The sequence below is a fragment of the Megalobrama amblycephala genome, linkage group LG12 (assembly GCF_018812025.1).
Source record: "Megalobrama amblycephala isolate DHTTF-2021 linkage group LG12, ASM1881202v1, whole genome shotgun sequence".
Taxonomy (NCBI): domain Eukaryota; kingdom Metazoa; phylum Chordata; class Actinopteri; order Cypriniformes; family Xenocyprididae; genus Megalobrama; species Megalobrama amblycephala.
The window spans coordinates 37,682,187-37,708,516 of record NC_063055.1 but is presented as its reverse complement, the minus strand read 5'-3'; the positions used below and the strand labels follow the sequence as shown (position 1 = coordinate 37,708,516).

At 36.4% G+C, this 26,330-nt stretch overlaps 1 protein-coding gene across 2 annotated transcripts; it reads right to left on the bottom strand.

Annotated features, from left to right (window-relative positions):
• Positions 1–745: 745 nt before the first annotated feature.
• On the bottom strand, positions 746–21,080 carry rnf122 (ring finger protein 122). 2 transcript variants are annotated; one of them, XM_048211007.1, is made up of 6 exons: positions 20,521–21,080; positions 11,508–11,664; positions 8,077–8,122; positions 7,930–7,971; positions 6,034–6,113; positions 746–1,929 (listed from the first exon to the last, which is right to left on the bottom strand). In XM_048211007.1, the coding sequence occupies exons 1-6, from the start codon at positions 20,543–20,545 to the stop codon at positions 1,815–1,817; spliced, it is 465 nt and encodes a 154-aa protein (XP_048066964.1). In that variant the 5' UTR covers positions 20,546–21,080; the 3' UTR covers positions 746–1,814. The 2 variants fall into 2 exon arrangements, with proteins under 2 accessions (XP_048066964.1, XP_048066963.1); XM_048211006.1 differs by having other exon boundaries at positions 6,034–6,116; positions 20,521–21,072.
• Between the last annotated feature and the right edge of the window lie 5,250 nt (positions 21,081–26,330).

Below are 26,330 nucleotides of genomic sequence, written 5' to 3'. Positions count from 1 at the left end.
TGTGTGTGTGCTGTCCAGAGGTGCTGTGAAGAGCTGATCACAGCAGAAGGAAAGTGATAGCATTTTGTTCAAGATTTCTATTGATATTGTGATATATTGTTATTGTGAATTCTTTTGGCCACGATAATTGTGTAGTGAAAAATCTGATATCGTGACAGCCCTACTCCATACAAACAATTTCATTGTCTGAAGTCTCATAATCCTCACCACTGGCTTTCAACATTTAATACGCAACTGATCTGACTGTTCTGCCCTCTTTGAAACCTCATGAGGTCCTTTTTTAAGCACTGGATGGCACACCTGTGTCTGTCTTTCTTTTTCATTGTCTAGGCATTCTGTAAAATTATTAAAAAGAAAATATTCTTAGTATGTAAGGGGGTGGTTTTAACACTTTTTAAAGATGTGTTACATCCCACCCCACCTCTGTCAGTCAGTGTTTAAACACGGAGCCATCGGATTTCAACAAAAATATCTTAATTTGTGTTCTGAAGATGAACGAAGGTCTTACAGGTGTGGAACGACATGAGGGTGAGTAATAAATGACATTATTTTCATTTTTGGGTGAACTAACCCTTTAAACTTACACTTCTTTTCACTTCTGCAACAATCTGCTTTAGGTCTGTATTCCAAAGCATTCATGAATTACAACCATTTAAATTCAGATTTTTCTCCACATGTAACAGGTTAAGACAGAGCACACACACACACACACACACACAGAGAAAGAAACATACTCGCAGATAAATGCTGTCAAATGTTCTTTTTTTTTTTCTTTTTTTTGGTGTGAAAACATTGACTAAAACACTGCAGATAACAATGGCAACCAGATTACAGTGAACAAACACAAAAAACTTGAAATACAAAAAGAAAGTCACTTGTGTTTTCACTGGCAGCCCATTTCTGTGGTAGTGTTTGCTTAAAATCTCTTAAGACAGTCGATGATTTGTGCACATATAATCTAGAATGAACGAGACATCTGTCACTACTACTGACGAATGTAAAATCCACTCACACACTCACACACTCAGTGATAAAGTTCTTTGGGCCCAATGCACTGTGCTGTTGTTGCTGGAATGCTGTAAATGCGGTTTCCTCCATCTTAGCCGGTCCTGTGAGCATTTACAGTAAAGATGTTCAATTTTTTGCAGTCCTAAAACCCAGAAGACAATTAGCAGGTTTGAGAGGTTTGAGTTTCAGATGGGTTTTTAGTGGTTTTGGAGTAAAATAAGGTCTGTGTTTAGATTTTATTTTGGCACAGTTTGTTCTACAACACAAATTACACATATTGATACCTCAAATGAGAATTGTAAAACTATTGTGTGCTTTAAAAAAGTTTCTACTTAAAGACTACAATGGTTGTTTGCATGTAAACTCACATCTTAGTGGTAGTTGTAGTTCTTATGTAGCAGCTTGAGTTTATAAAGCACTCAAGTGTTTCCTAATTCAAATGAATCATAAACAATCTTAACCACAGACCTTATTTTACTCATAAATCAAAAACCGTTTATACAGTAAATTCCTCTGAGAATTAGCCTTCTAGATCGGCATACAAACTGACATTGACTGAACAGCTTGGTTAGCCTTCGTTGTTAAAGTAAAGGCCTTTTTCACAAAAGATACAAAGCCTTATCCTGAAAATTTCTTCAATCGAGCATCTATGGTTTCCCTTGCGTTTTACTGAGAAAATGTGCCCGTTGAGCTGATCTGTGAGGTTCAGTCTCAGAATAAGGTGAGAGTCACAGTCAGAGTTATCAGGCTGTTTATGTCTGTAAAAAACTCCAGAGAGAGTCTGCTGTCAGTCTTGCTTCTGAGCACTACACCAGCTCGTCCAGCAGGGTGCCTATGCTCTGGTGCTGCTCCGACGATCCCGCCAGGGGTTTATTACACATCGGGCAGACGCAGCGCACCTCCAGCCACTTCACCACACACCTGCAAACACACACGTTGTGCATTTAGTCCACCAACACATGTGTTGTGATCTCATTCCTGTATTGATGTACTTCCTATGGACCCTTTTTTTAGTTTTTCATATTTAAAACACTATACTTTGTATTATCCCAGCTAACAGGGAACGATCTCATGACGTTCTGGCAAAGTTCTCTCAAAAGTTATGAACAAACGTTCGTCCAGTAATGTAAATAGAGTGTTGTTCAGCGTTATCTTCAATAGTGTTCTCAAAAGTTAGCACAAAAACATTATTTATACATTGTTTGTAGAAGTTTTTTTTTTTTTCAAATGTTCTCAAAATGTTGGGAGAAACGTTATTAGAACAACATTCTTGGAACATCTTTTCAACATTTAGTATAACAGCTAACTTAAAATGAATAAGGTTCTGTGTGCTATTTTAAGCCTGGAACACACCAAGCCGACGGTCGGCCATCGGGCAGTTTTTGTTCATCGGCCAACTAAGTTTTTGGTCCTTTTTTTCGGCCGATCTGACATGTTGAATCGGCATCGGAGCTTGTTGGTCAGTTGGGCCATCTGATCATTCTGATTGGCTGTTCAGCTACTGCCACCTGCTGGTACGGAAAGGCATTTCTTCTTACGCAGGCGCAGAACGGACGTGCTACTTGGCCGTCGGGTGTTAAGCGTCGGTTTGGTGTGTCAGGGCAACTTTGGACCCAGACGCTGCCGACATGAGCCAACCCCCCAGTCTGCTTTCATCGTTTCAGGCTTTAAAAGACTATCTTGGAACATGGGAAAGTTTTGTAGCCTGTCCCATAGTTATTGTTCCTAACTTTTCTCTTAAATTTATGTAAAGGTTAGAATTACACCGAGTTCCAAATTATTGTGCAAGTGACATATCAGTAAGATTTCAGTACAATAAACATTCAGATTTTAGTTTTTCTAAGAAAATGTTTGTTTGTTTATTTATCCATGTCTTTTTAGATAACTGGTGTCAAAAAATAATTTGCCAGATCTATGGAAACCCTACTTAGAGGTTGTTCCACATTATTAAGCAAATCACAGTTCTCATGCAATATGGGGAGGAAGAAAGATCTTTCTGAAGATGAAAAGCATGAAATGGTGCAGTGTTGTGCAAAAGGCATGAAAACAACTAATATTGTGTGAAACTGAATGCAGATTATCGAATTATCATAAGATTTGTGAGTGATTTAGAGCACAGCAGAACTTGGTCAGATAAAGGCTTATTAATAAAAGTTCTTGTCAAAATAATTCATTGTATTAAAAGGCAGCTATAAAAAAAATGGTATTTGAAGTTTCTGGTGTCTCTGGAGTCTTGAGAAGCTCTCCATGCAGGCTGGCAGTTGTGCGTAAAGACGCATTTCAGCCACTCCAAACCAAACCTCACAAAGAGAAACATTTACAGTGGGTGTAGAAATACATGAAGACTCATTTTTAAATAGTTTTATTCACTGACTAATGCTGTACTACAATGGATGGTCTAAATGGATGGATTTCTGGATGGTTGGTGAATGGCCACCACGTTCCAACAAGACTGCGACGTCAGCAAGGAGCTGGTGGGTGATGATTTGGGCTGGAATACTGGGAAGTGAGATGGAGGGTATTAAAATGACTTTTGCAAGATATGCGGAGTTCATAACTGGCCATTTTCAGCTATGGTATAAAAAGGAGGATTGTACCTTCTGAAATACAATGCACTATGCACTATCCCATGCTGCAAAAAAACACCACAGCAATAAAACTGTTTGAAAATGTATTTCTACACCCACTGTAAATGTTTCTCTTTGTGAGGTTTGGTTAGTGATGGCTGAAATGCATCTTTACGCACAACTGCCAGCCTGCATGAAGAGCTTCTTGAGACTCCAGAGACACCAGCAGCTTCAAATACCTGTTTGCTGCTCAACACTGGCTTTTTTATAGCTGCTCTTTTAATACAATAAATGTTTTTGACAGGAACTTTCCTTAATAAGCCTTTATCTGACCAAGTTCTGCTGTGCTCTAAATCACTCACAAATCTTACGATAATTCGATAATCTGCATTCAGTTTCACACAATATTAGTTGTTTTCATGCCTTTTGCACAACATTGCACCATTTCATGCTTTTCATCTTCAGAAAGATCTTTCTTCCTCCCCATATTGCATGAGAACTGTGACTTGCTTAATAATGTGGAACAACCTCTAAGTAGGGTTTCCATAGATCTGGCAAATTATTTTGTCTGAGATTAATACCAGTTATCTAAAAAGACATGGATAAATAAACAAACATTTTCTTAGAAAAACTAAAATCGGAATGTTTATTGTACTGAATGATGTCACTTGCATAATAATTTGGAACGCGGTGTAAACACTTTCAAAGCAATGTTCATGAAATTACCACATATTGTCATTAGTATTTGATCACTGTTCTGATAATGTTGGCAGAAATCATTCTTTGAAAATTATTCTTTGAATGTCCTTTAAATATTAATGATCACTAACTTTCTGGCTTAAAAATGGCTTAATGTTAGATGCTACACAAAATCCCCTGTGTTTAATAAACACTGCTCAGTTTTCACAGTGCAGAGTGTTAAAATATAACAGTGTTGGAGTTTATTCGATAATTATGTGATGACTGACTCTTAGTGATGACACACTGAAAGAAAAAGGAGCAAACATTTGGAACAAGTCACCATTATGGCGATCAATATTCCCTGTAGTCGGGCACTTGACCCTTGATTGTTTTGTTAGTTTTTCGCTAGTTTTCCTTATTACTTGCAATTACTGAAAGAGAAATAAGTTAACAAAAGTCAAGGGTCAAGAGCCCAACTAAAACAAACACTGATCACCATAATGGTGACATCAAATGAAACTTATTTTCAGAAAACAGCTTCAGTGATTCTACAGCAGGTGTTCGAATGTTTGAAAGAATGTTTCAGGAACATACAAACCTTTAAGTGACGTTCTATTAACATTAAGGAAACTGGACATTTTTATGTTCTTAGAATGTTACAAATCAATATTCCTATAATGTTGAGTTGTTAATAAAAATTAAGTTGAAAGAATGTTTCAGGAACATCATACTAACCTTAAAAAAAAGAAAACAGGACATTTTAACGTTATCATAACCAAAACTGAATGTTAGGAAAACATATGTAGAACAAAAATCGGTTAGCTGGGATATTACCTTGGCAGAAAAAATACACAAAAATCAAAAAACAAATTACCACTGATGTGGAGTGATGGCAAATTTGACATCTTTCTCTCTTCTGACTGCTGTAATCAATCTCTGGTCAGAAATTGCATACTGCATAGTAAGTACTACACTGATGAGCCAAAACATTATGTCCAGTCACAGGAGAAGCGAATATCTTTGATCATGTCCTAACAAGGCCACATATTAAGCACTAGGTAGATTAGATAGTTAGCAAACAATCAGTTCTTTTAATCAATGTGTTGGATGCAGGAGAAATGGACAGGAATAAAGATCTGAGTAGCTTTGACCAAATTGTTCTGACAAGGAGACTGGGTCAGAGTATCTCTGAAATGGCAAGGCTTGTGGGTTGCTCTCGGTCAGTAGCATTTACTGGAAATAGGCCTAGCAACAGAAGGGTCCTCGGTTCATGCTTAAAAAAGAGCCCGTCCCCCACCATAATGCTGTGCACACTCCAGGGTCAGAAATTAAGGGGGTCTTGGAGCAAAAATGCCACCAAAACTAATAAAAATACCCCCAAAATTCAAGATATATGGGGCAAAAAAGACAATTATTGTGTAGATCGGACAATTTTTTAAATGATATCACAAATGGTAATATCAAAGTTACTGGTATCTTGCATTGCGCCGTTTCTATTCCAACTGTTTTGCTCGTATCCCTTGTGATCTAATTTTCAGAATTGATCTGATTTATAATTATCTGCACCTGATCTGGCAATATCTAAATACACATCAACAGACAAAGGGCCCTGAATACAAAGGGAAACAGAGAATGTTAAAAAGAAACAGACCAGTATAGTTAAACATAAGGTACCTAAAGATCAGCCCATCTCCCATCAGCATCACAGTGCTGCTAACAATAGCAGGATTCTGCTGCTTTATGAACACCAGCTGTTTCACGCCAGCTTATTACTCACCTCCTGTGAAAGGCATGTTGGCACGGCAACACTCCCAGCTCATCTTTCACCTTAAAGTCCTCCAGGCACACGGCACACGTCTGCTGCAGAGGGACATCACACATGCCACAAACAAGGAGGAAAAGTGGAAACAAATGGATGGAAATAAAGTAATAATTATGGGGTTCCAAAGTATTATATCTATTATTTATAATATTGTGACATTCCCTCATTTTATATATATATGTATGTATATATATGTGATACTAGACCACAAAACCAGTCGTAAGTCACACAGGTATGTTTGTGGCAATAGCCAACAATGCATTGTATGGGTCAAAATGATATGCAAAAAATCATTAGGATGTTAAGTAAAGATCATGTTCCATGAAGATATTTTGTAAATTTCCTACCGTAAATATATCAAAAATGTATTTCTGTGAAATATAAATATCATTTGGACAACTTTAAAGGCGATTTTCTTAATATTTAGATTTTTTTGCACTCTCAGATTCCAGATTTTCAAATAGTTGTATCTCGGATCAATAGAAAGCTTATTTATTCAGCTTTCAGATGATGTATAAATCTCAAATTGACCCTTATGACTGGTTTTGTGGTCCAGGGTCATACACACACACACACACATACATACATACATAATATATATATATATATATATATATATATATATATATGAGACTCTATTGCTCTGTCGCTAGACTGAATTTATTTGATCAAAAATACAGTAAAAGCAGTCATTTTGACCTATTATTACTATATATATATATTATAGCTATCTTGAGATTCATTATAAGATGATTAGTTAAAACATTTCAAATTGTACCTGCTATTTTTCCAGTCAAATAGTTCTTCATTAAAGATTTCTTAAAAATAGTGTTAAAATATCTTTTCATCATGTTCTTGTGAACCCAATATCATGTATCATCTTGTGAGCTAAATGTCTCATTACACCCTTAATAATTATTACAATTTAAAAAACTGTTCAACTTTAATACATAACACGTGACTGTAAAGGCATTTATAAAGTTACATAACATTTCTAATTCAAATAAAAATGCAGTTCTTTTGAACTTTCTATTCATCAGAGAATCCTGAAAAACATGCATCACCAATAATAATTGATTAAACTGAGCAGCAAATCAGCATTTTAGAAGGATTTCTGATGGATCATGTGACAGTGAAGACTGGAGTAATGGCTATAAATAAAGCATAAGAGAGCTTCTTTCAAAAGCATAAAAAACTGGTGTAATGAAGTTACACTTATGAAGCAAATAGTTCCAGTCTTGATTGATTAGTCAATACAGTGTCCCTGTCAGATTTTTACAATTATTTGATATAGACTACACTCTCTCACGAGAGCAATTTCCTGTTGATTAAGGGTCAGATTTTCTTTGTGAGACAACAATCCCATAAAAGCGCTGATGGGAGTGGAAAGTTCTGTGGGTGAATCTACTGATGATGTGAAAATGAAAGAGCACAGATGCAGCAGATCATTTCCATTATGACAAATGTAATCTACCAGTTAACTGATTACCACATCCCTTAGTAAATCACCATGCATGATTTGTTTACAGTAAATACTGTCCTCCCATACATTTTTCATCTAACAGGGAAACTCCTACAAATGCACAAGGTCAGCTGCAAAAACCACGCCTTTTCATCATACATTTTTTACTGTGTGTCATTAGCAAATCCTGACAGTAGTTTTTTAATGCCGAAAGAGGGTTTGTGCTGGTGTAAGCGGTTATTAAATCTGGCTGAGCATAAGTAGAAAAAAATATATTTTCTATTAAATACATTGTATTAATGTCCATGACTGCTCCTATGAATCCCTGATATTTCCAGGTTTTCAATTACTTTGGAAATCCTGGTATTCTAGACAAGGCAGTTCCTTACCCCATGAAGATTCAGCTTCTTCGGGTCTCCTTTTAATATAACCTGCAATCGACACGAATGCTGACAGTTAGTACAATTAGCCTTGACTAACATGATAAAGATGTCATGAATGAGCTCTTTAAAGCGCTTCTGCTTACTCTCTCTTACCTCTCTGTATCCAAAGCGCTCGCTCTGGGCTTGATGTCTCAATTTACTATTAATGACAGAGGAAAGATAAAGCATACAATTATTGAAAAATGACAAGAAATATAATTCACACAATTTAACATTTTCATGAGCAATGGTGTACAATTCTGAATTTGAGTGTTGAAGTAAAGGTTAGCAGGTTTGCTATATGTGCAAAGTTTTGAAAAATGAGTATTTCTTTTGGAAATGACATTATTTGATATTTGAGTAATTGGATTGATTATTTAATTGAGAATAATCAGATGGTCTGATGTGAATTCTGGTCTTCACATTCACATTAGGAGAGGGATTCAGGATGAAATGAAAGTGAAAGAACTTTGAAAGAACTTTCTTTTTCTTTTGAGTTCACAGCACTGATATATTTCAAGTAAACTGAACTGTTTCATTGCTTTGAGTTGTATGAACTCATTTCTTTTCATTTAGACTAACTTAAGTTTAAATGAAACTGGGCTGGGAATGCTTTGCCCATGGCACTCGAAAGGGAGAGTAAATGCTAAAATTAAGTGTTATATAATGTTTTTTTGTGCAAGATTAATGGTAAGCAAGATTTAATAGTGATTAATGTTTTGTTATGCTAATTTACAAGAGATTTACCATCGTGGTGACAAGTGGCTCATGCAGCTTGGTTTGAGAGCATGTAGGGTGGCCATTTCCATAACACCAAAAAGGAGGACACTTTGCGGCATTTAGTGAGGCAAGAATAATTGCATATGACTCTGGTGTACTCGCAACTACAATGTACTCATAATGCAATTTTGTCCATTATATCGACGGTATCATGATACAGTGATTCTGAAAAAGCCTACTCTATTCATTGCTGGACAATTTGATGTAGACCTATGTGTAACAGAAGAGGCAAAAAAGTGTTTGTTCACAGTATTTGTATTTATTCAAGACATTGTGATGTCTGTTTCAAAAAAGTCTTGCAAAGTGCACAGTACCTGAAAACATAAAATTTCTGGACTTCTGGAAATAAAATAAATAAATAAATAAATAAAATAATCTGGCAGACTGTCACAGTGCCAGAAAACATAACATTTCGGGACTTCTGGAAATAACAGAAATACATAAACAATGAATGAATTTACAAATATAAATTTGTGCTCTTTTGTCCATTTCGGATTAAACAAGGTCTGAAGTTTCGGCATGTTAACGTGATGTTATGATGTAGCCAGCACGTGGAGGCTTGTTTACATTTTTAACCAATGATATATCAGATATTTATTTGACATCGCTTTCAGCCAATCGTCTGTTTGACCAGAGATCTTACGGCATTTGCGTCCTAATAAAGATTCTAGAGCGGGTTTTTTTTAGGCTGATTCAGCGCAACTCCAAAAAGGAGGACAAATGAGTGTCCGTCTTGAGGTTGCGCCGGACACCGGACAGGGGGCTTAAAATCCGGACTGTCCGGCCAAAATCCGGACGTACGGCCACCCTAAGAGCAGGTAAGTTACATGTTTTAAGTTGCTGTACTCATTCAGTAAGTGCTATACCATGCTATTGTTAACATGCTAGCAAATTAGCATTTTCTGAGCTAGTTTGTTATTGCTAGCAAAATATTTAAAATATAACGTCTTTTTAAAAGATGTAATATAAGTCTAAGGTGTCCCCTGAATGTGTCTGTGAAGTTTCAGCTCAAAATACCCCATAGATTTTTTTTAATTAATTTTTTTAACTGCCTATTTTGGGGCATCATTAAATATTCGCCGATTCAGGCTGCGGCCCCTTTAATTCTCGTGCTCCCCTCCCCCCGAGCTCGCAACTGCCTTAAACAGCATAAACAAAGTTCACACAGCTAATATAACCCTCAAAATGGATCTTTAAAAAAAGTGTTCGTCATGCAGCATGATTAATCGCGTAAGTATGGCATTTATTTGGATGTTTACATTTGATTCTGAATGAGTTTGATAGTGCTCCGTGGCTAAAGCTAACATTACACACTGTTGGAGAGATTTATAAAGAATGAAGTTGTGTTTATGAATTATACAGACTGCAAGTGTTTAATAATGAAAATAGCGACGGCTCTTGTCTCCGTGAATACAGTAAGAAACGATGGTAACTTTAACCACATTTAACAGTACATTAGCAACATGTTAACGAAACATTTAGAAATATCACTAAAAAAATCTCATTCAACTTTTTTGAGTTCTGACAAGTTATTAGGGTTTGCAGTGAAGTAAATAACTCATTAATTAAATATTTTGTTAATTGTATCAAAATGTATGCATTAACTAACTCAGTAGTTCAAGTTAGGAGCAAATAACATGCATGAGTACAACAAACTCAAAACCTGATAGTTCTGCTTACTTAAAATTGGAAACATCATAACTTTTTTGAGTTTAATTTTCTGAGTTAGCCCTACTTATTCGGGTTACAGTATGACATGGACACAGCAAAATGAATCATGGCATGAGTCATTTTCAGAGCCAGGATTAAACCTGAGTTCAGTTTCACTGGTGAATCACTGATTTGCACGGCAGCAGAATCGGACGCTGTGTGCTGATCACGACACAAGCTCTTCAGCGTCTGCAATCCTTATTAAGGGTTAAGGGTTAATCCTTAAAAGGCTTTTAAACAAAAAGGATAATACGAAAGGAAAGGAAAGAAAAGGAAAGGAAAGGAAAGGATAGGAAAGGAACATAGAATGGGATAGGACAGGACAGAAAAAGAAAAGAAAAGGATAGGATAGATGAGGAAAGAAAAAAGAAAATAAACTAAAAGGATAGCACAGGATAGATATAAGGAAACAAAAATGAAATGGATAGGCTAAGATAGGATAGATAAGGAAAGAAAATGGAAACCAAAGAGAAAGGAAAGTAAGAAAAAGGATAACAGGGTAGAAAGGAAAGGAACAAAAGGGATAACAGGAAAGGAAAGGAAAGGAAAGGAAAGGAAAGGAAAGGAAAGGAAAGGAAAGGAAAGGAAAGGAAAGGAAAGGGAAAAAAACTAGAAAGGGTAGATATAAGCTAACAAAAAAGAAATGAACAGGATAAGATAGGAGAGATAAGGAAAGAAAAAAGAAACCAAACATAAGAAAGGAAAGGAAAGGAAAGGACTACAATACCATAACATATAACTGGACAGTAAAGAAAAGAAACAAAACAGGACAGACTTGTAAAAAGTGTTGACATGTTGACACAGGCATATTTCGATTCAGGTATTTGAAGCGGTTGCATTGACCTGTAATACAATCGTTTCATTATTAACACCAATCAAATGTGTCTGTGACATGAGCCGCCCGACTGACGCCCGCATGTGTGCTGCGAGTACAGCAATTTCCTGTTGACTTTCACCACCTTCCTGACAACACTATTGTTCTATCAATGATCTCATAAGATATATATATGCTTGTACACCTGTATGTTTATGTGTGTGCATGAGATCAGATTTACCTTATAAAATAGCAGCAGAATATGAGGCTGAGTACGAAGACAAAGATGCCTGTGCCGAAGATAACCATATAGATATTGAGAGGCAGGTCCTGGAAGGTGACGGATGGCATAGTGCAGGTCTTATTGGAGTAGATCAGTCCCAAACCGCAGAAGCACCCTGTACACGCAAGTATAGTTGATTCAGAGCGCACAGTCAAGTGAAATCTGATCAGTATAACATCATTCAAAACATATCATTCAAACAGAACACAAATATAGCCCTCTCCTCGTCTGACTACAGGTTTAAAGGGGTCATGAACTGAGAAATCAAATTTTCCTTGAGCTTTTGATGTATAAGAGGTCATCGCACTATAAGAATATCCTGTAAGTTTCAGAACTGAAAACTTCCTTGTTAGTAATGTTACCAATCCCAGCGAACAACTTGTCCTGGAATGTGTATGTAATAGAGAGGTTAGGAGAAAATGAAAATCAACACTGCTTCACCATTGTAACTTTGGCTCTGCCCACTGGCATTAGTGAGATGAGGGAGAGAGAAGAGCACAGGATCACTCGCTGCACTAATATTAACAAAGGATCCTAATGCTAGGAATATGGTTATTTATTTTCAGCAATGTGAATGTCTCAGTTGAGCTTTATTTATTTGTATTCAGTGTTTCTCTGTGGATTCTTTGGTAAATCTAATGCATTTCAGTGCAGGCTTTTCAAACTGACTTTTACGATATGGACTCGACAGTAATGCAACAACATGTAAGTAACTGTGTTCATTCTAATGCCTGTCTGATCTGATATTAATGATTCATGTACAGTTACATGTTCTTTGTCTATGTGTCAGTAAATCAAACCAGTGACGAACGGACAACTTCACATTGTTTCTCTTAGTAGGATGAAAATAACCTGTTATTTAAACAGTGATTCAATTATATGAAGCGTTCAAAGAACGCTCACTTTACAATCGCTGGAGCTGTCAATCAAACAGCATGAGTTTATCAGTGACTGAGTTCTTGACTCGGACCAAAACTCCCGTTTTATTCAACAAATCTCTTAGTTACAGTGCATTTGCACTGTTAGTTATGATGAAAGCATTTGTTATTGTGCAGAAATTGAGTTGGATTGACGAGATCACTGCTTTCATGCGCTCAACAACATGTCTGTGATTGGCTACAATGTTCATCACTGCAACCTTTCATGCCACGATCTAAATATAACGCCATAGATCTAAATGTAATGCTTTTCACGATTAGTTAACCATGACAGCTGTAAAAATGTGCTAAAAGTTTTCGAGAGTGTAATGCTGCGTTCACGCCACCTCATATTTACCGAAATTTTGAGATGACAACACGTGATGATGTTATATTCGGAGCTGTTAACGTCCTTTGACTGGGAATTATGCGTTTCCATGGCACCACTATCAACGCCTATGAATCTACAGCGGTCATGTGGTACATGTGGGAGCTTTCAGAAAACTCCCAGCTTACAAGCTGTAATTACGAGCTCTACGAGGACCTGAACGCTTTTTACAAGCAGGAATCTCGTAACTACAGGAATTTCAAGGCCGCGTGAACGCACCTTAATACTTAGCTATTTCATATGCAAAGATGTCAGCCAATCATAGCAGTGGGTGTTTACACTGAAGTCTCACAGCAGACATGCCCCTTAAAACAGAGGGTTAAAATCAGGGTAAATTGCCTTTAATTTCTAAATTATGACAATCTTTGATGTAAAAAGCATACTAATATTATAAGTGCACCCCAGGAAACATTAGAAAACTATAAAACAACACAGTTCATGACCCATTTAATGACTAATCTTAAAGGGGACCTATTATGCAAAATTCACTTTTGCATGGTGTTTGACTATAAATGTGTGTTGGCAGTGTGTGAACACAACCACCCTATAATGATAAAAATCCACCCACTCCTTTTTTTTAATCCCCATAAATCATAATCAGTGTCTCAGAACAAGCCGTTTCCAGATGCCTGGCAGTGTGACGTCACATTAGCCCACGAATGTTGACAGACACTGCCGTTTTAACATAGAACCGCCCTGAGCGAGTTCACAGCGAGTTGTACACAGTCCGCCATTTCTGCACTGACGAGATTGTCTCCCAAGCGTTTTAGGTGTTCTGTAGCTGGATGGATTAATCCACAGAGCTCTCTCCATTTACTCCCTAAATCTGAGCTGCTGAAGACGAGGTGGATTCATTTTATTTTCAAGAAAATGCTCCCTCAACTCTACTGAAATTCATTTATGTCTGCTCGACTCATTTCACACCGGACTGCTTTGTGAACGAATGTCAATACAAAGGGAAAATACAAAACAGAGGTTGTGCTAAAAAGTTGTTACTCAAGGATGGATCAGTACCAACTGTTCGTGATCCAGCTTACAGCCTCCAGAGTGATACTGGATACGGCAGTAATGAAGGTGAGAGCACTTTATTACAGTTCATCGGAGTTGATTTACGGATATAAAGTTTACCAGTTTATTAAGCGCCACCCGAAAAGGCATAAGGTCTGTATATATTTGTTTACTGTTAGTTGTAACGAGTGTTTCTGTGTACTTCGCTGTGTATGTTGATGATAATGCAAGGATAAGAGAGAGAAAGAGTTTATGGATAATATTTTAATGCACACTTGCACTGTGTTTTATTAAACTCTTACAGTGATTTTCTAGAGTGAAAACAGACTCTTCATATTTTGTGTAAAGTACAATAAACGTTATAAAACTCATCAGTAAACGGGCTTGTAGTAATATAGTGTATAAAAACAAGAAGACAATATATAACCAAGTTATAACCGTAATTAAACTGCTCTGTTCTATCTCCATGCAGCATATATTCACAGTTTCTGACATTATAGTGCGTCCTGACTGACTCCTGACACCAGAGAATCAGCTCTTGAAGCTCCGCCCTCTTAGGCTGAGTGCAGCAGTTCATTTGCATTTAAAGGGACACACACTGAAACGGCACATTTTTGCTCAACCCCAAAAAGTGTCAGTTTTAACATGCTATAAAAAATGATCTGTCTGGTATTTTGAGCTGAAACTTCACATACACACTCTGGGGACATCAGAGACTTATTTTACATCTTGTAAAAGGGGGCATAATAGGAAGTGTTTAATAAGACTTGATTCCACCCTTCACTGACCAAAAACAGTAAACCTTAATGACTTTCAATGAGTCATATGTCTAGATACTCCATAAGAGGTTAACTGACCGCAGTCTGTGCATCATTAGATCTATGAGAGACTATGAGCCTGCAGAATCCAGTGACCCTTGAACCTCTCATCATGAAAAAGAACTGCACTTAATAAAAGCCTCTGTTCATCATATAAAGCGATCGAGTCCGCTCAATTCATATGGATTAGTTTTGCAATCTCTTTATGAGCTTTTTAAAGCGTCAAAGTGTCAGTTGCATAGCTGTCAATGGAGGGACAGAAAGCTCTCAGATTTCATTATAATACCTTCATGTGTGTTCTGAAGATGAGGTCTTACAAGGTTGCAGGTCTTGCAGGTTTTTGCAGGTTTGGAACGATATGAGATTGAATAATTAATGACAGAATTTTCATTTTTGAGTGAACTGTCCCTTTAAATAAATAATGGCACTTGGTATTCTTGTTCAAATGAAACAAATAAACAGCAGCTCTTTCATTTCTGCCATCTCTTCACAAGTTGTTTGGACCAATGGAAATCAATAACATTGTCATTTAACATCATTTCTGCCGAAAGCGAGACACGTCTCCCTCAAGTAGAGTCAGGCAGGGAGGAAATCGATATCAAAGCAGTGCCGTAGTCTCAGTCTCTCCACTTCATTCTCACTCCCTCCTGCCAAATCAACCGATAATGTCCTCAAGAACTTGAATCAAGTCTTTTAAATGTATTATTGACAACCGATTTAAAAAGGAGGCTTTTCCCCAGTTCCAGTTCTTCTGTTAAATGTGAACAAAATGCTGGCAGACGATTCCCAGTCAACTGTCTAGTAATTGATTATCAATGTGCTCTTTTCCTTATATATCTGCTTGTATAAACATATTATGTTTCTTGGTCTCACACAGTTTGTGTTAAACATTTTTTCCAATATTTACCACAATATTTAGCTTTTATTAATTATTTTATAAGAATTATTTTTATAATAAATGATTTAAGAGTTCAACCCACCCTACTGACAAGCATTTATGGTAAACTAAAATATACTTGTATTTAAAAGTACTAAACTGCAACAAATACATACAAGTTTCAATGCAAATTTGTATGTATTTGTTGCAATTTAGTACATTTAAATTACACAAAAGTACTTTACATGTGCTTTAGTATGTTAGTCAACACATCAAAATAAGTGTACTTTAAAGCATAGCAAAAGATTTGAAGGATTTACAAACTTTAAGGTAAAAACTTTTATTACAAAGAACATATCATTACAAAGTGCACTTTTTAAAAGTGAATTTAAGTGTGTTAAGAAACATGATGAAAGTGTACTCTCTTCAAGTGTTTATTACATTAATATTATAATAGGTGTTTTTTTTTTAAATATAGATTTGAAGTACACGAGTATACATGTAATACAAGTAAGCACACATACAACAACAAAAAATATAAATAAATAAATAAATAAATAAATAAATAAATAAAAAACCAGGAGGTAAGATGAGGGGGTGTGTGGAAGAGACAAACATAAGTGTAAAAATGCACAAGCAAAACTAGGTCACTAGTTGCTTGCCATTTAACAGGCCCATTTGCTTCAGTAAGAAAACACTAGAGAAAGCCGTCGCGCAGGAGCGGCCGCAGGGTGAGGGAGTCTCTCAGTGGCTCAGGGCTGAGTCACCCCTTCTTGGGATTTAAACTGTGCTTTTTTGTGTTGGCAAACCAGATCCTTAAACACACCACGCATTTGCCAGCGGAGATCTTTTCAAACCTGCTGACTTTTATTGCAAGGCGCACCGGTGCGTTTCCAAGATGACGGCGTGCAGAGTGAAAGATGGCTGCTTCCTGTCTGATATCAGAAAGCAGCATTTTTCAATGCATCTAAATCCATAAATAGCTTAAAATGACTGATTACTGTTATCATGCAAGTACATATTTACATTTACATGAATGTTTAATTGCTATTAAAAGAATAATTCGCAAAGTATTTTGATATCTGTCATTATTTACCTTTTTTTTATTACATTCTTTCTTCTGTGGAACACAAAAGATAAGGATTCATGTTGAAAAATGTACTGGCTACATTTGATAATATATATAATAATAAAATGCCTGCTTTCTTACATGAGTTAAAGTCCCACTGCAGTCAATAATTTTATCCCTTAAAACTCATCTTTGATAATCAAAATGACATATTTAAAAAAAAAAAAATAATCTGTGCAAATAATTTCTTCATGCCACTTGACGCAATGCGGCGCCAGACGCGACAAGTGTTTTTTTACTAGTTTCAGCCTGACGCAGTTATCATTTTCACTTTCTGCGCCACGTTGTTTATATAGAAAATGCATTTAAGCCCATTTGTCCGCCAATAGGCGTGCTGGTCTGAAAACGAGGTGTGTTCAGGTGCATTGTTGGCGTATTGCTATTTTGAGGCAACTGAAAATGACTGCGCCATTGACCAACTGAAACCTTGTCTAAAGTCAAAACACGCTGTCTAAATACGCACCTTTAGGCGGGTGCACAACGCGACGTGCAGCAGCACACAAACATGACAAATATTAAAAATAAAAGGATTACAATTTAAAAGATAATTTTTTGTGTGCATAAAGATAAAAATGCTTTGGTGGAATCCGGCCTTTCCCGTAGATGATCTGCTCACACATTTTAACCTCGCGCACGAGCAGATTTGTTTCCTCGCTAGAGAAGCATTCAGTTTTTCAGCTTGCAAATTCCGCCATGTAAATAGCGAATCCGCCATGACGCGAGCACAACAGGCTTTTAAAGGGAATGGGAGATGAGACTCTGATTGGTTTATTGCACGTTACGCCCAAAACACACCCATGATTCATTAAGAGAATAGGTACAACCCAACCATTTTTCCCATTGTTAAACGAGCAAAAGTGGATTCGGACGCACCCTAAGTGCACCTGCGCTGTGCGCTTGATGTGCTTAGATCGTTAAAATAGGGCCATTTAACTCTTTCCCCACCCTTGACAGAATTTTCCGGCTTTCTGTGTTTTCACTGTTATACAGAATCACTGGATCAAAACACAGGCGAAGAAGATGCAGAAACAAGCGACATCATGCGATCATCAACATTAAACCGCATATGAATCAAAACTGAATGAAATGTCGACCCAGAATGAGCTACAGGACTGTGCAAGCATCAGGGGTGTTAATGGACTCAATCTGCTGCATCTGTGTTTTGATCATCGCACTGAATCCGATCCAGACGTAGTCTTTGACAAAAATGCGATTTTCTCAGCTTTTTGCTCAAAATGTTGCTTTTTTATGAAACGTACCCACCAAGTGTTAATAAAAAAAAGAATGCACGAAGCTAGAATAAAATGTTTTTTTGTTGTTGTTTTAAAGCAGAGGGTCTGTTCTTTCTTTTGATATATTGCATGTTCAGACATAACAAAATATTTTGGGCGTCATGAAATTTTGGTGAAAATGATTAAAAACGCTAGTGGTGGCTAGCAACTTTAAAAAAATAAAAATTGCTGATGGGGAAAGAGTTAAATTAGCTTGAATGTAACTCTACACCCTTGCTTCATTTAGTATACATGGGTTCATGAATATGTAAATTAGTCCCTGCCCCCCACTCAATCACACAAGCTTAGAATACTCAGTCAACTGTAAATGCTACATGTGAATTTGAACATCATAGAAAGTCGGTGAAGAAAAGCCCCGCCCCCACAATGACGGGATTGGTTACGTGTTTGTGACGGTAGGGAAAAAAAAAAAACATGTTTTTGGTTCACTGCAGTTTTAAGGAGAAAATACTCAGCAATGGTGTTGACTTATGAATTTGCACATGGTTTGTCTTAAAGCATATTAAAAACACCACATAGACATATAAACAACATTAAAAACTTGATTTTCACCACAGGGGGACTTTAACAAAAAAGCAGACTGAAAATGAAAATGTGCATTTCAGCTCTTTCAAAGCTTTTTCATTGACTTTTACATGAAATATTAACAACCCCACAAGATTACAGTGCTCTCATCTGTGAAGCGCTTTCAAGACAAATAAGGAATGACCTATAAATATGAAACAAGGGTGTAATTGAAATATTTTCAGCAGCCCTCAATGAATCTCAAGAATCTAGACAGAATGAGAAGTAGATCTGTATCAGATCTAAAAGATATTTTTTGTGTAAAAAATATCCATATTTAACAAGTTAGGAAGTAAAATATCTAGCTTCTGCCAGACTGCCATTATAAAGCTTGGATGCGTCAGAATATTTATTAATATTTCTCAGATTGTGTTCATCAGAAAGAATAAGGTCATATACACCTACCTAGGATGAGTTGAGGGTGAGTAAAGCTTAGGCTAATTTTCCTTTAAAAGTGAACTAATCCTTTAAGTGTCGAAATCTTCATGACACTGCATTAAAAGTGGGTGTGAGGTCCTTCCGCTTTTCCGGTCATGAGTATGAGGTAACGCAGCTCTGTTTATCATATTAGATACATTTGAGTGTGTTGAAAATGATGTTATAACGTTACTCTGTGCGTTCACTCGGCGGCTGCTGTGAGACACTGTTACACACTGCAGTAAGATAGATTGATTTTACAATATCATATTAAATGCTGGATGGCTTGTGTTGATAAATGGCATGCAATTAATTTTAAAACGTATTGTATGATGGAGAAAATACTGTATTACTGTTACTAAAAATAAAGCTGCATCTGATTATGCTATGTTAGCTACTTCACAAAATATAGTTTTTCTCTGAGGCATGGTTCTCGCAAAAAAAATCAAGAAAATTAGATTTAAACAATAAGACTAAACGTGTTGAGCTATACAACATTAAATAGTTCTCTGTCTATAAATATATCAAAACAGTTGTTCCCTTGTCTATTAAAACAAGTAAAAATGGTTTCTACAAAATAAAACCGGAAACCGAGGGTAAAGCGGGTATGACGCAATTGACAGGCGACTCCTCACAAGTCCCGGAGCCTTGGTTAAAATTGCAATTTTCTCACGATTTACAAATAGTTGCAAACATTTGGGATAATGTAAGTGCTCAAGTGAACAAAATATATAACACTGGACCAGTGGTTTTTGGATAATTTACTGCTAAATTCTTACATATTGCACCTTTAAGTTATTAAAAAATACAAATGCACATTTAAAAAATGCTTAAAATACCCGTACAATGATAAACGTTTTCAATTTATGAATTAATATTATTATTTTACATTATTTATTGATTTAATTCTAATATATTATTTTAAATAAATGAATCATATATGAATCACAATTAATTGTGTCCACTAAATCAAAGTCAGCGTGATGTAACTAAGCAGGAAGCCATGTAATATGACAAGAAAACTATAAGTTAAAAACTATTTTGTCCTTAAAAATCCTATATTTTGACTTTTTAGTGAAAAGACACTCTTTGTTCAGGTCAAATGGACTAACCACCCTAAGTAATCTTCATAAACAGGCTATTATTAGATATTAGATGTGTCTCAAAGATGATAGTTGCAAAAACATACCTGAAAATACTCAGTGTATTTAGTGTACAAAGTATTTTAGTATTTGATGGCTACACCACTTGACATTTCTCCTCAGTAAATTTAACTTTTTTGTAGAAAATGTGGAATAAACATATTTTTAAAAGTATAAAACCTATGTGGATAGAAATATTACATTTCTAAGACAGTTGCATTTGAAATATATTGTAAAAGATTTCTCCTCCTCCTCCTCCTCCTCATCATCATCTCAGACATCCTTTGTCATTGACCCATATAGCAGAATCTTATTGTTTGTGTAGCCTAAATCCAGTCTACCCTCAACCTTCTCCCATCTTTTAATATAGTAGCCTGTAAAATCCCACAGTATTCCAGGAAGGATAAAGGTGATCTTACCGTTGCACCACTGGAAAGGGTGCATCAATCCACCCGTGTGATTCCTTTATATATGAACGGATGTGTGTTTATAAACAGAGAGATGATGCCCTCTGTCTGTCTGTCGCTCTGTCAGGCCATACAGCACATCTGGATTCATCTGACTAAACACAGCCTTCACGCGTCTTCATGGCGGTCCGAGTCAGTAAACACGTTCACATTCACGACATTCGAGTCGCTCGCTCGCGTTTAGGTCCGACGCGCATCAGAAAGCGTGCTTCGTTGTTCATCTGATCGCGTGTCGTGGCTGATGTTGGCATCCATTGAGAACTAAACAAGAGCGAATTAAAGTCCCTCCCTATTGGGAGTGATGGGCACCAAATCGAGCCAATCTTCTTCAGCACACATCTCCGCTGTCATCTGTGACTCACTTATGAAGACATAAACAAGTCGTTTTGGAACATTCGTATCGTATGACACGTTGAAATGAAACGCATTTATAGAAATTCAATAGCACGTGTAATTAGAAACGACTCCTAAATAATTACACAAACTAGATTTTCTTTGGTGTAGGCTATTATACCATCCCAGCTAACAAAACTATGTTAAGAACGTTTGGCTAACGTTCCCATTAAGTTATGAAAACGTTTCTGAATGTTTTACTTCAATGCTCAAAAAACACACCCCAGACAGCATGTACTCGCTGAAACAATGCGAGTCGGTGTTGATGCGTCAACGATAATTGCATTGAATTTAATTGAACTGACGTTACAAAGTGATGTTGCTTTAGTATCACTCTTGCAACCTCAGTTAATGTTGAAGCAATGTTGAGATTTCAACCTCAAAACAATGATTCAACATTACGAAGTGATTTTTTCAACATCACTTTTGCACCCTCAGTTAATGTTGCAACAATGTTGAGATTTCAACAATAAATCAATGATAATATCATTGAATCAACATTATGAGGTGATGTTGGTTCAATATCACGTTTGCACCTGCATTTAATGTTGAAACAATGGTGAAATCAACGGTAATGCTATTGAATCAACATTACACTATGATGTTGATTCTAGATCACTGTTGTCGAATCAATATTGAAATTAAAAACCATCATTTGTATTATTGTTTGCTTAATGTTAATGTGATGTTGATTGAACTGAAATGTCAACATAAAATAATGTTCTGAACAATGTTAATATTTCAGCTACACTTCAATGGTACATCAACAAATTTCTGACCATTTCAAAGTTTTGGGAAAACCTTTTAAAACAAATGACACCTTTCCAGCAGTGGAGTCAGTTTTTATTTATTTGACAGTTTAAAGGTGCAATATGTAAGATTTTTTCTAGTAAAATATCCAAAACCCACTAGGCCAGCGTTATATATTTTGTTCACTTGAGCACGTATCCCAAATGTTTCCAACTATTTGTAAATCGTGAGAAAATTGCAATTTTAACCAAGGCTCCGGGACGTGTGAGGAGTCGCCTGTCAATTGCGTCATACCCACGTTACCCTCGGTTTCCGGTTTTATTTTGTAGAAACCATGAAACACCAAAGACGCTTTAATATTTACATGTTTTAATAGACAAGGGAACAACTGTTTTGATATATTTATAGACAGAAAACGAATTATTGTTATATCGTTCAACACGTTTAGTCTTATTGTTTAAATCAAATTTTCTTGATTTTTTGCGAGTCTCATGCTTTACCACGCCTCAGAGAAAAACACTATTTTGTGAAGTATCTAACATAGCATAATCAGATGCAGCTTTATTAACAGTAACACAACATTTTCTCCATCATACAATACGTTTTCAAATTAATTGCACGGCATTTATCAACACAAGCCATCCAGCATTTAATATGATATTGTAAAATCGATCTATCTTACTGCAGTGTGTAACAGTGTCTCACAGCAGCCGCCGAGTGAACGCACAGAGTAACGTTATAACATCATTTTCAACACACTCAAATGTATCTAATCTGATCAACAGAGCTGCGTTACCTCATACTCATGACCGGAAAAGCGACGCCGGCGACTGTATTATAATAAAAGTCCTGCTGCTCGTGAGGCGTGTGTTGATCAATCGCTCCAGCTCCTCGTTCAGCTTCACAACACTCGTCCTGCTCTGCTTCATACTACAGTAACGTTAATAATCACATCCATGAACATGATTTCTTCCCGAGTCCAATCCTGATTGTTTCCACTGGCTGTGAGATGGAGACCACATGTCCCAAGATTCCACGCTCAAACTTGGCGTCATCAAGCTACGCCTTTGTTTTGAATAGGCCTCTAGCGACCTCTATTGGACATAAATCTTACATATTGCACCTTTAACACAATAAATGACAAAGAGATAGAAAATTAAATTCTTTAAGAATGGGCAAAAAGGACAAAAACATTTTAACCTTTAAAAACTACATTACTTTCAGAAGTCTTATGTAATTACTACAAGTGGTCAAATGGCTCAAGTTTTCAAAATCTGGCTTGCATCAGACTGCTGCCTCTTGAAAGAGAAAGCATGATGTTATTTAAAAGCAAGTCAATTCACTTGTCATACATAGTCACATTCAACAATGTGCTAAACACAATATAATTCACTTTTTATAAATTGCTAAACAGAATATTCTAACTATAGTTATAATACTGTAAAATCATGTATATTTAATCTATTTATCAACACTTAAATAAAACTATGGGAAAATGTCCAATCTTTCCACCCAAGTTTATCTCCAGCTCTAATTAAACACACCTGAAGCAGTTAATCAAGGTCATTAGGATCAATGAACACTTCCAGGCAGGTGTGTTGGGGCTAAACTCCTCATGAAGAGGAATAACACCTCTGATCGATGGCCATTACATAAATCTTCATTTCTGTGAAACTGCATGGCATTCAAGTAACAAGTTTATAATGAAAGAGTTTAGATTTTTTTTTAAAACAAAAATTAATTTAAAGCTACAGATTCACCTTATGTAGACCTTAATCTGTTTAAATATCACAATAGCCATGTCAGTGACTTTCTCAAACACAAGATGTTGTTTTTCTTTCTTTTATTTATTTATTTATTTATTATTGTGCTTTAGTGGAAACAGGCTAAACAGAATGGAGATTAGTTACATTCCTCTAATTTAATACAGATTCAGGAATATGAATGATTACCTGATTAAGCAGTAATGAGGGAGATAAGGTACAGGACAGCATCAAGTCCCAGGTGATAATCCTATCGACTACAACTCAATGTATTATCAGAGTTACATTAATCAAGAGTGTGCTTCTCTCTTTTTTTTTTTTTTTTTTTAATTGTCCATCCTCATCTGCCTTCATCCCTATTAAAGGAAAGAAGTCAAGGTGCTCTGCAAGCATTGAGTAATAGATGCAATATGGGTTATGTGTAAAATATGATATTCTTGCTCATGTTCATGTGACTTGCATTAATAAATAAATATATCCTAATAAATATTACTAAAGCAAGATGCGTGCACTATTTAAGAATTTAGAAAATGGATGGTTTATTCATTTATTCAAATAAATATATCTTATTAGATTCAGTAACAATAAATGAAATGCAAATAGCAAACACAAAAACAAACAAAAGAACAGAGAAATAATAAGAAAGATGCACCTTTGTTTAAAACCCAGAGAAGTCAGGTGGTTCAACAAACACTACTGTATAGGATGCACCTGAGGAGGAATTGATTAGACTACTGAGAAGTGCACATGCAAAACCAAAATGGCCGGTTTCCATTCAGTGGCCAATTTCAAACTACAATGGATGTTTTTCAACCATTTTTCAATAGATTTGCTAAAATCATGAAGGCCCACCCCAAACCAAGCCCCCAGTGGATTAGAGCAAACCGGGTAAAAGCCCATCGTGGTTTGAGAACGCCCCACTGATTGAGAAACGCCCACTAGTGTTCTGCAGAAACACACACTTTCATGATCTTATGGTCATCAATTACAAATCACTGTTAGTTCAACGTCACTGTCTCCACCCATGTGTGCTGTCGGCTTTCATCAAAATATCAATGTTGATCCAACATACATTAAAGGTGCCCTAGATTGTTTTTTTACAAGATGTAATATAAGTCTAAGGTGTCCCCTGAATGTGTCTGTGAAGTTTCAGCTCAAAATAACCCCTAGATTTTTTTTTATTAATTTTTTTAACTGCCTATTTTGGGGCATCATTAACTATGCACTGATTTTTTCAGCACGGCCCCTTTAAGAGATGCGCTCCCTCTGCCCCACGAGCTCTCGACTATATATACATCGCATAAACAAAGTTCACACAGCTAATATAACCCTCAAATGGATCTTTACAAGATGTTCGTCATGCATACTGCATGCATGCTTCGAATTATGTGAGTAAAGTATTTATTTAGATGGTTACGTTTGATTTTGTGTGAGTTTGAGGCTATGCTCTGTGGCTAAAGCTAACATTACACACTGTTGGAGAGATTTATAAAGAATGAAGTTGTGTTTATGAATTATACAGACTGCACGTGTTTAAAAATGAAAATAGCAACGACTCTCGTCTCCGTGAATACAGTAAGAAACGATGGTAACTTTAACCACATTTAACAGTATATTAGCAACATGCTAATGAAACATTTAGAAAGACAATTTACAAATATCACTAAAAATATCATGATATCATGGATCACGTCAGTTATTATTGCTCCATCTGCCATTTTTCGCTGTTGTTCTTGCTTGCTTACCTTGTCTGTGCACAGATCCAGCCGTTAATACTGCCTTTCCTTGTCTAATGCGTCGAATGGGCTGGCATTATGCCAATATTGGGGTCATACATATTAATGATATGTTACGTAACAGTCGGTGTTATGTTGAGATCCGAGTGTTTTCCGGAAGTCTTTTAAACAAGTGAGATTTACATAAGAAGGAGGAAACAATGGGGTTTGAAACTCAATGTATGTCTTTTCCATGTACTTAACTCTTGTTATTCAACTATGCCGAGGTAAATTCAAATTCTGATTCTAGGGCACCTTTAAACATTGAAATGTCAATCTCAACCAAAATGATGGTTTGGATCAAAACTCAACATTGTATCAATGTCACCATGCTATCTGGGACCATTTTATAACATTATGGAAACGTTACTATTATGAACATTCTGAAAAAAAAAAAAGTAATAACATTAAAAACATGTCAGACGAACATCCAACTAAAACATTTCATAAAGCAATGTATTTGTGCTAACATTTTGAGAACATTATTAAAGACCATAACTATTAATGGTACTGGAAGAATGTTTGCTCGTTGTCAAGAAGTTATAGCTATTAGCTGGGGTTATGTTGGGATTATGGGTATGATGATGGCATGAGTCAAAAGTACCCACCTCCACCTTCATGCCTGGTTCTGAAAGATGGCAGGGGCCCCTAAAGGCCAGTTCACGCCAAGAACGATAACTATAAAGATAACTATATTTGCGTCCACACCAACGAACGATAACGCTCTGTTTCTGCGGTTTCAAAGTGTGTATAACATGTTTTTGCTGTTCTTGTTGCATTTACACGGCTTTAACCAGCAGATGTCCTCAGCATGCTATGTTTCGAGTGAATATCTAGTGAAATCGATCTAATCTAACAGTGAATTTAACTGTTAATGGTGGAATAAAAACAACACCTAATCTTTTTTACTGCAACGTCAAAGGAAGCAAGACAATAGCTGGATCTCATTTCAAAGGCTGCGTCCTCCGGAGGTCGAAGGTTGCATACGTCATTGAGTCTGTATCATTTCAGAAAAGTAAGTACATTTGAATTGGCCCTTCGAATTCGAAGAAAGCATGAGCAGGGTTGCAAGGTTTTCACA

What these genes read in the sequence shown, in the direction of transcription:
- rnf122 (XM_048211006.1), bottom strand. Translation starts at nt 20,545, where the DNA reads ATGCACCCTTTCCAGTGGTGCAACG. An exon ending in CCCTTTCCAGTGGTGCAACG is followed by an intron (nt 11,665 to 20,520) that starts GTAAGATCACCT and finishes TTGCGTGTACAG; the next exon opens with GGTGCTTCTGCGGTTTGGGA. An exon ending in TTCTGCTGCTATTTTATAAG is followed by an intron (nt 8,123 to 11,507) that starts GTAAATCTGATC and finishes TGTCATTAATAG; the next exon opens with TAAATTGAGACATCAAGCCC.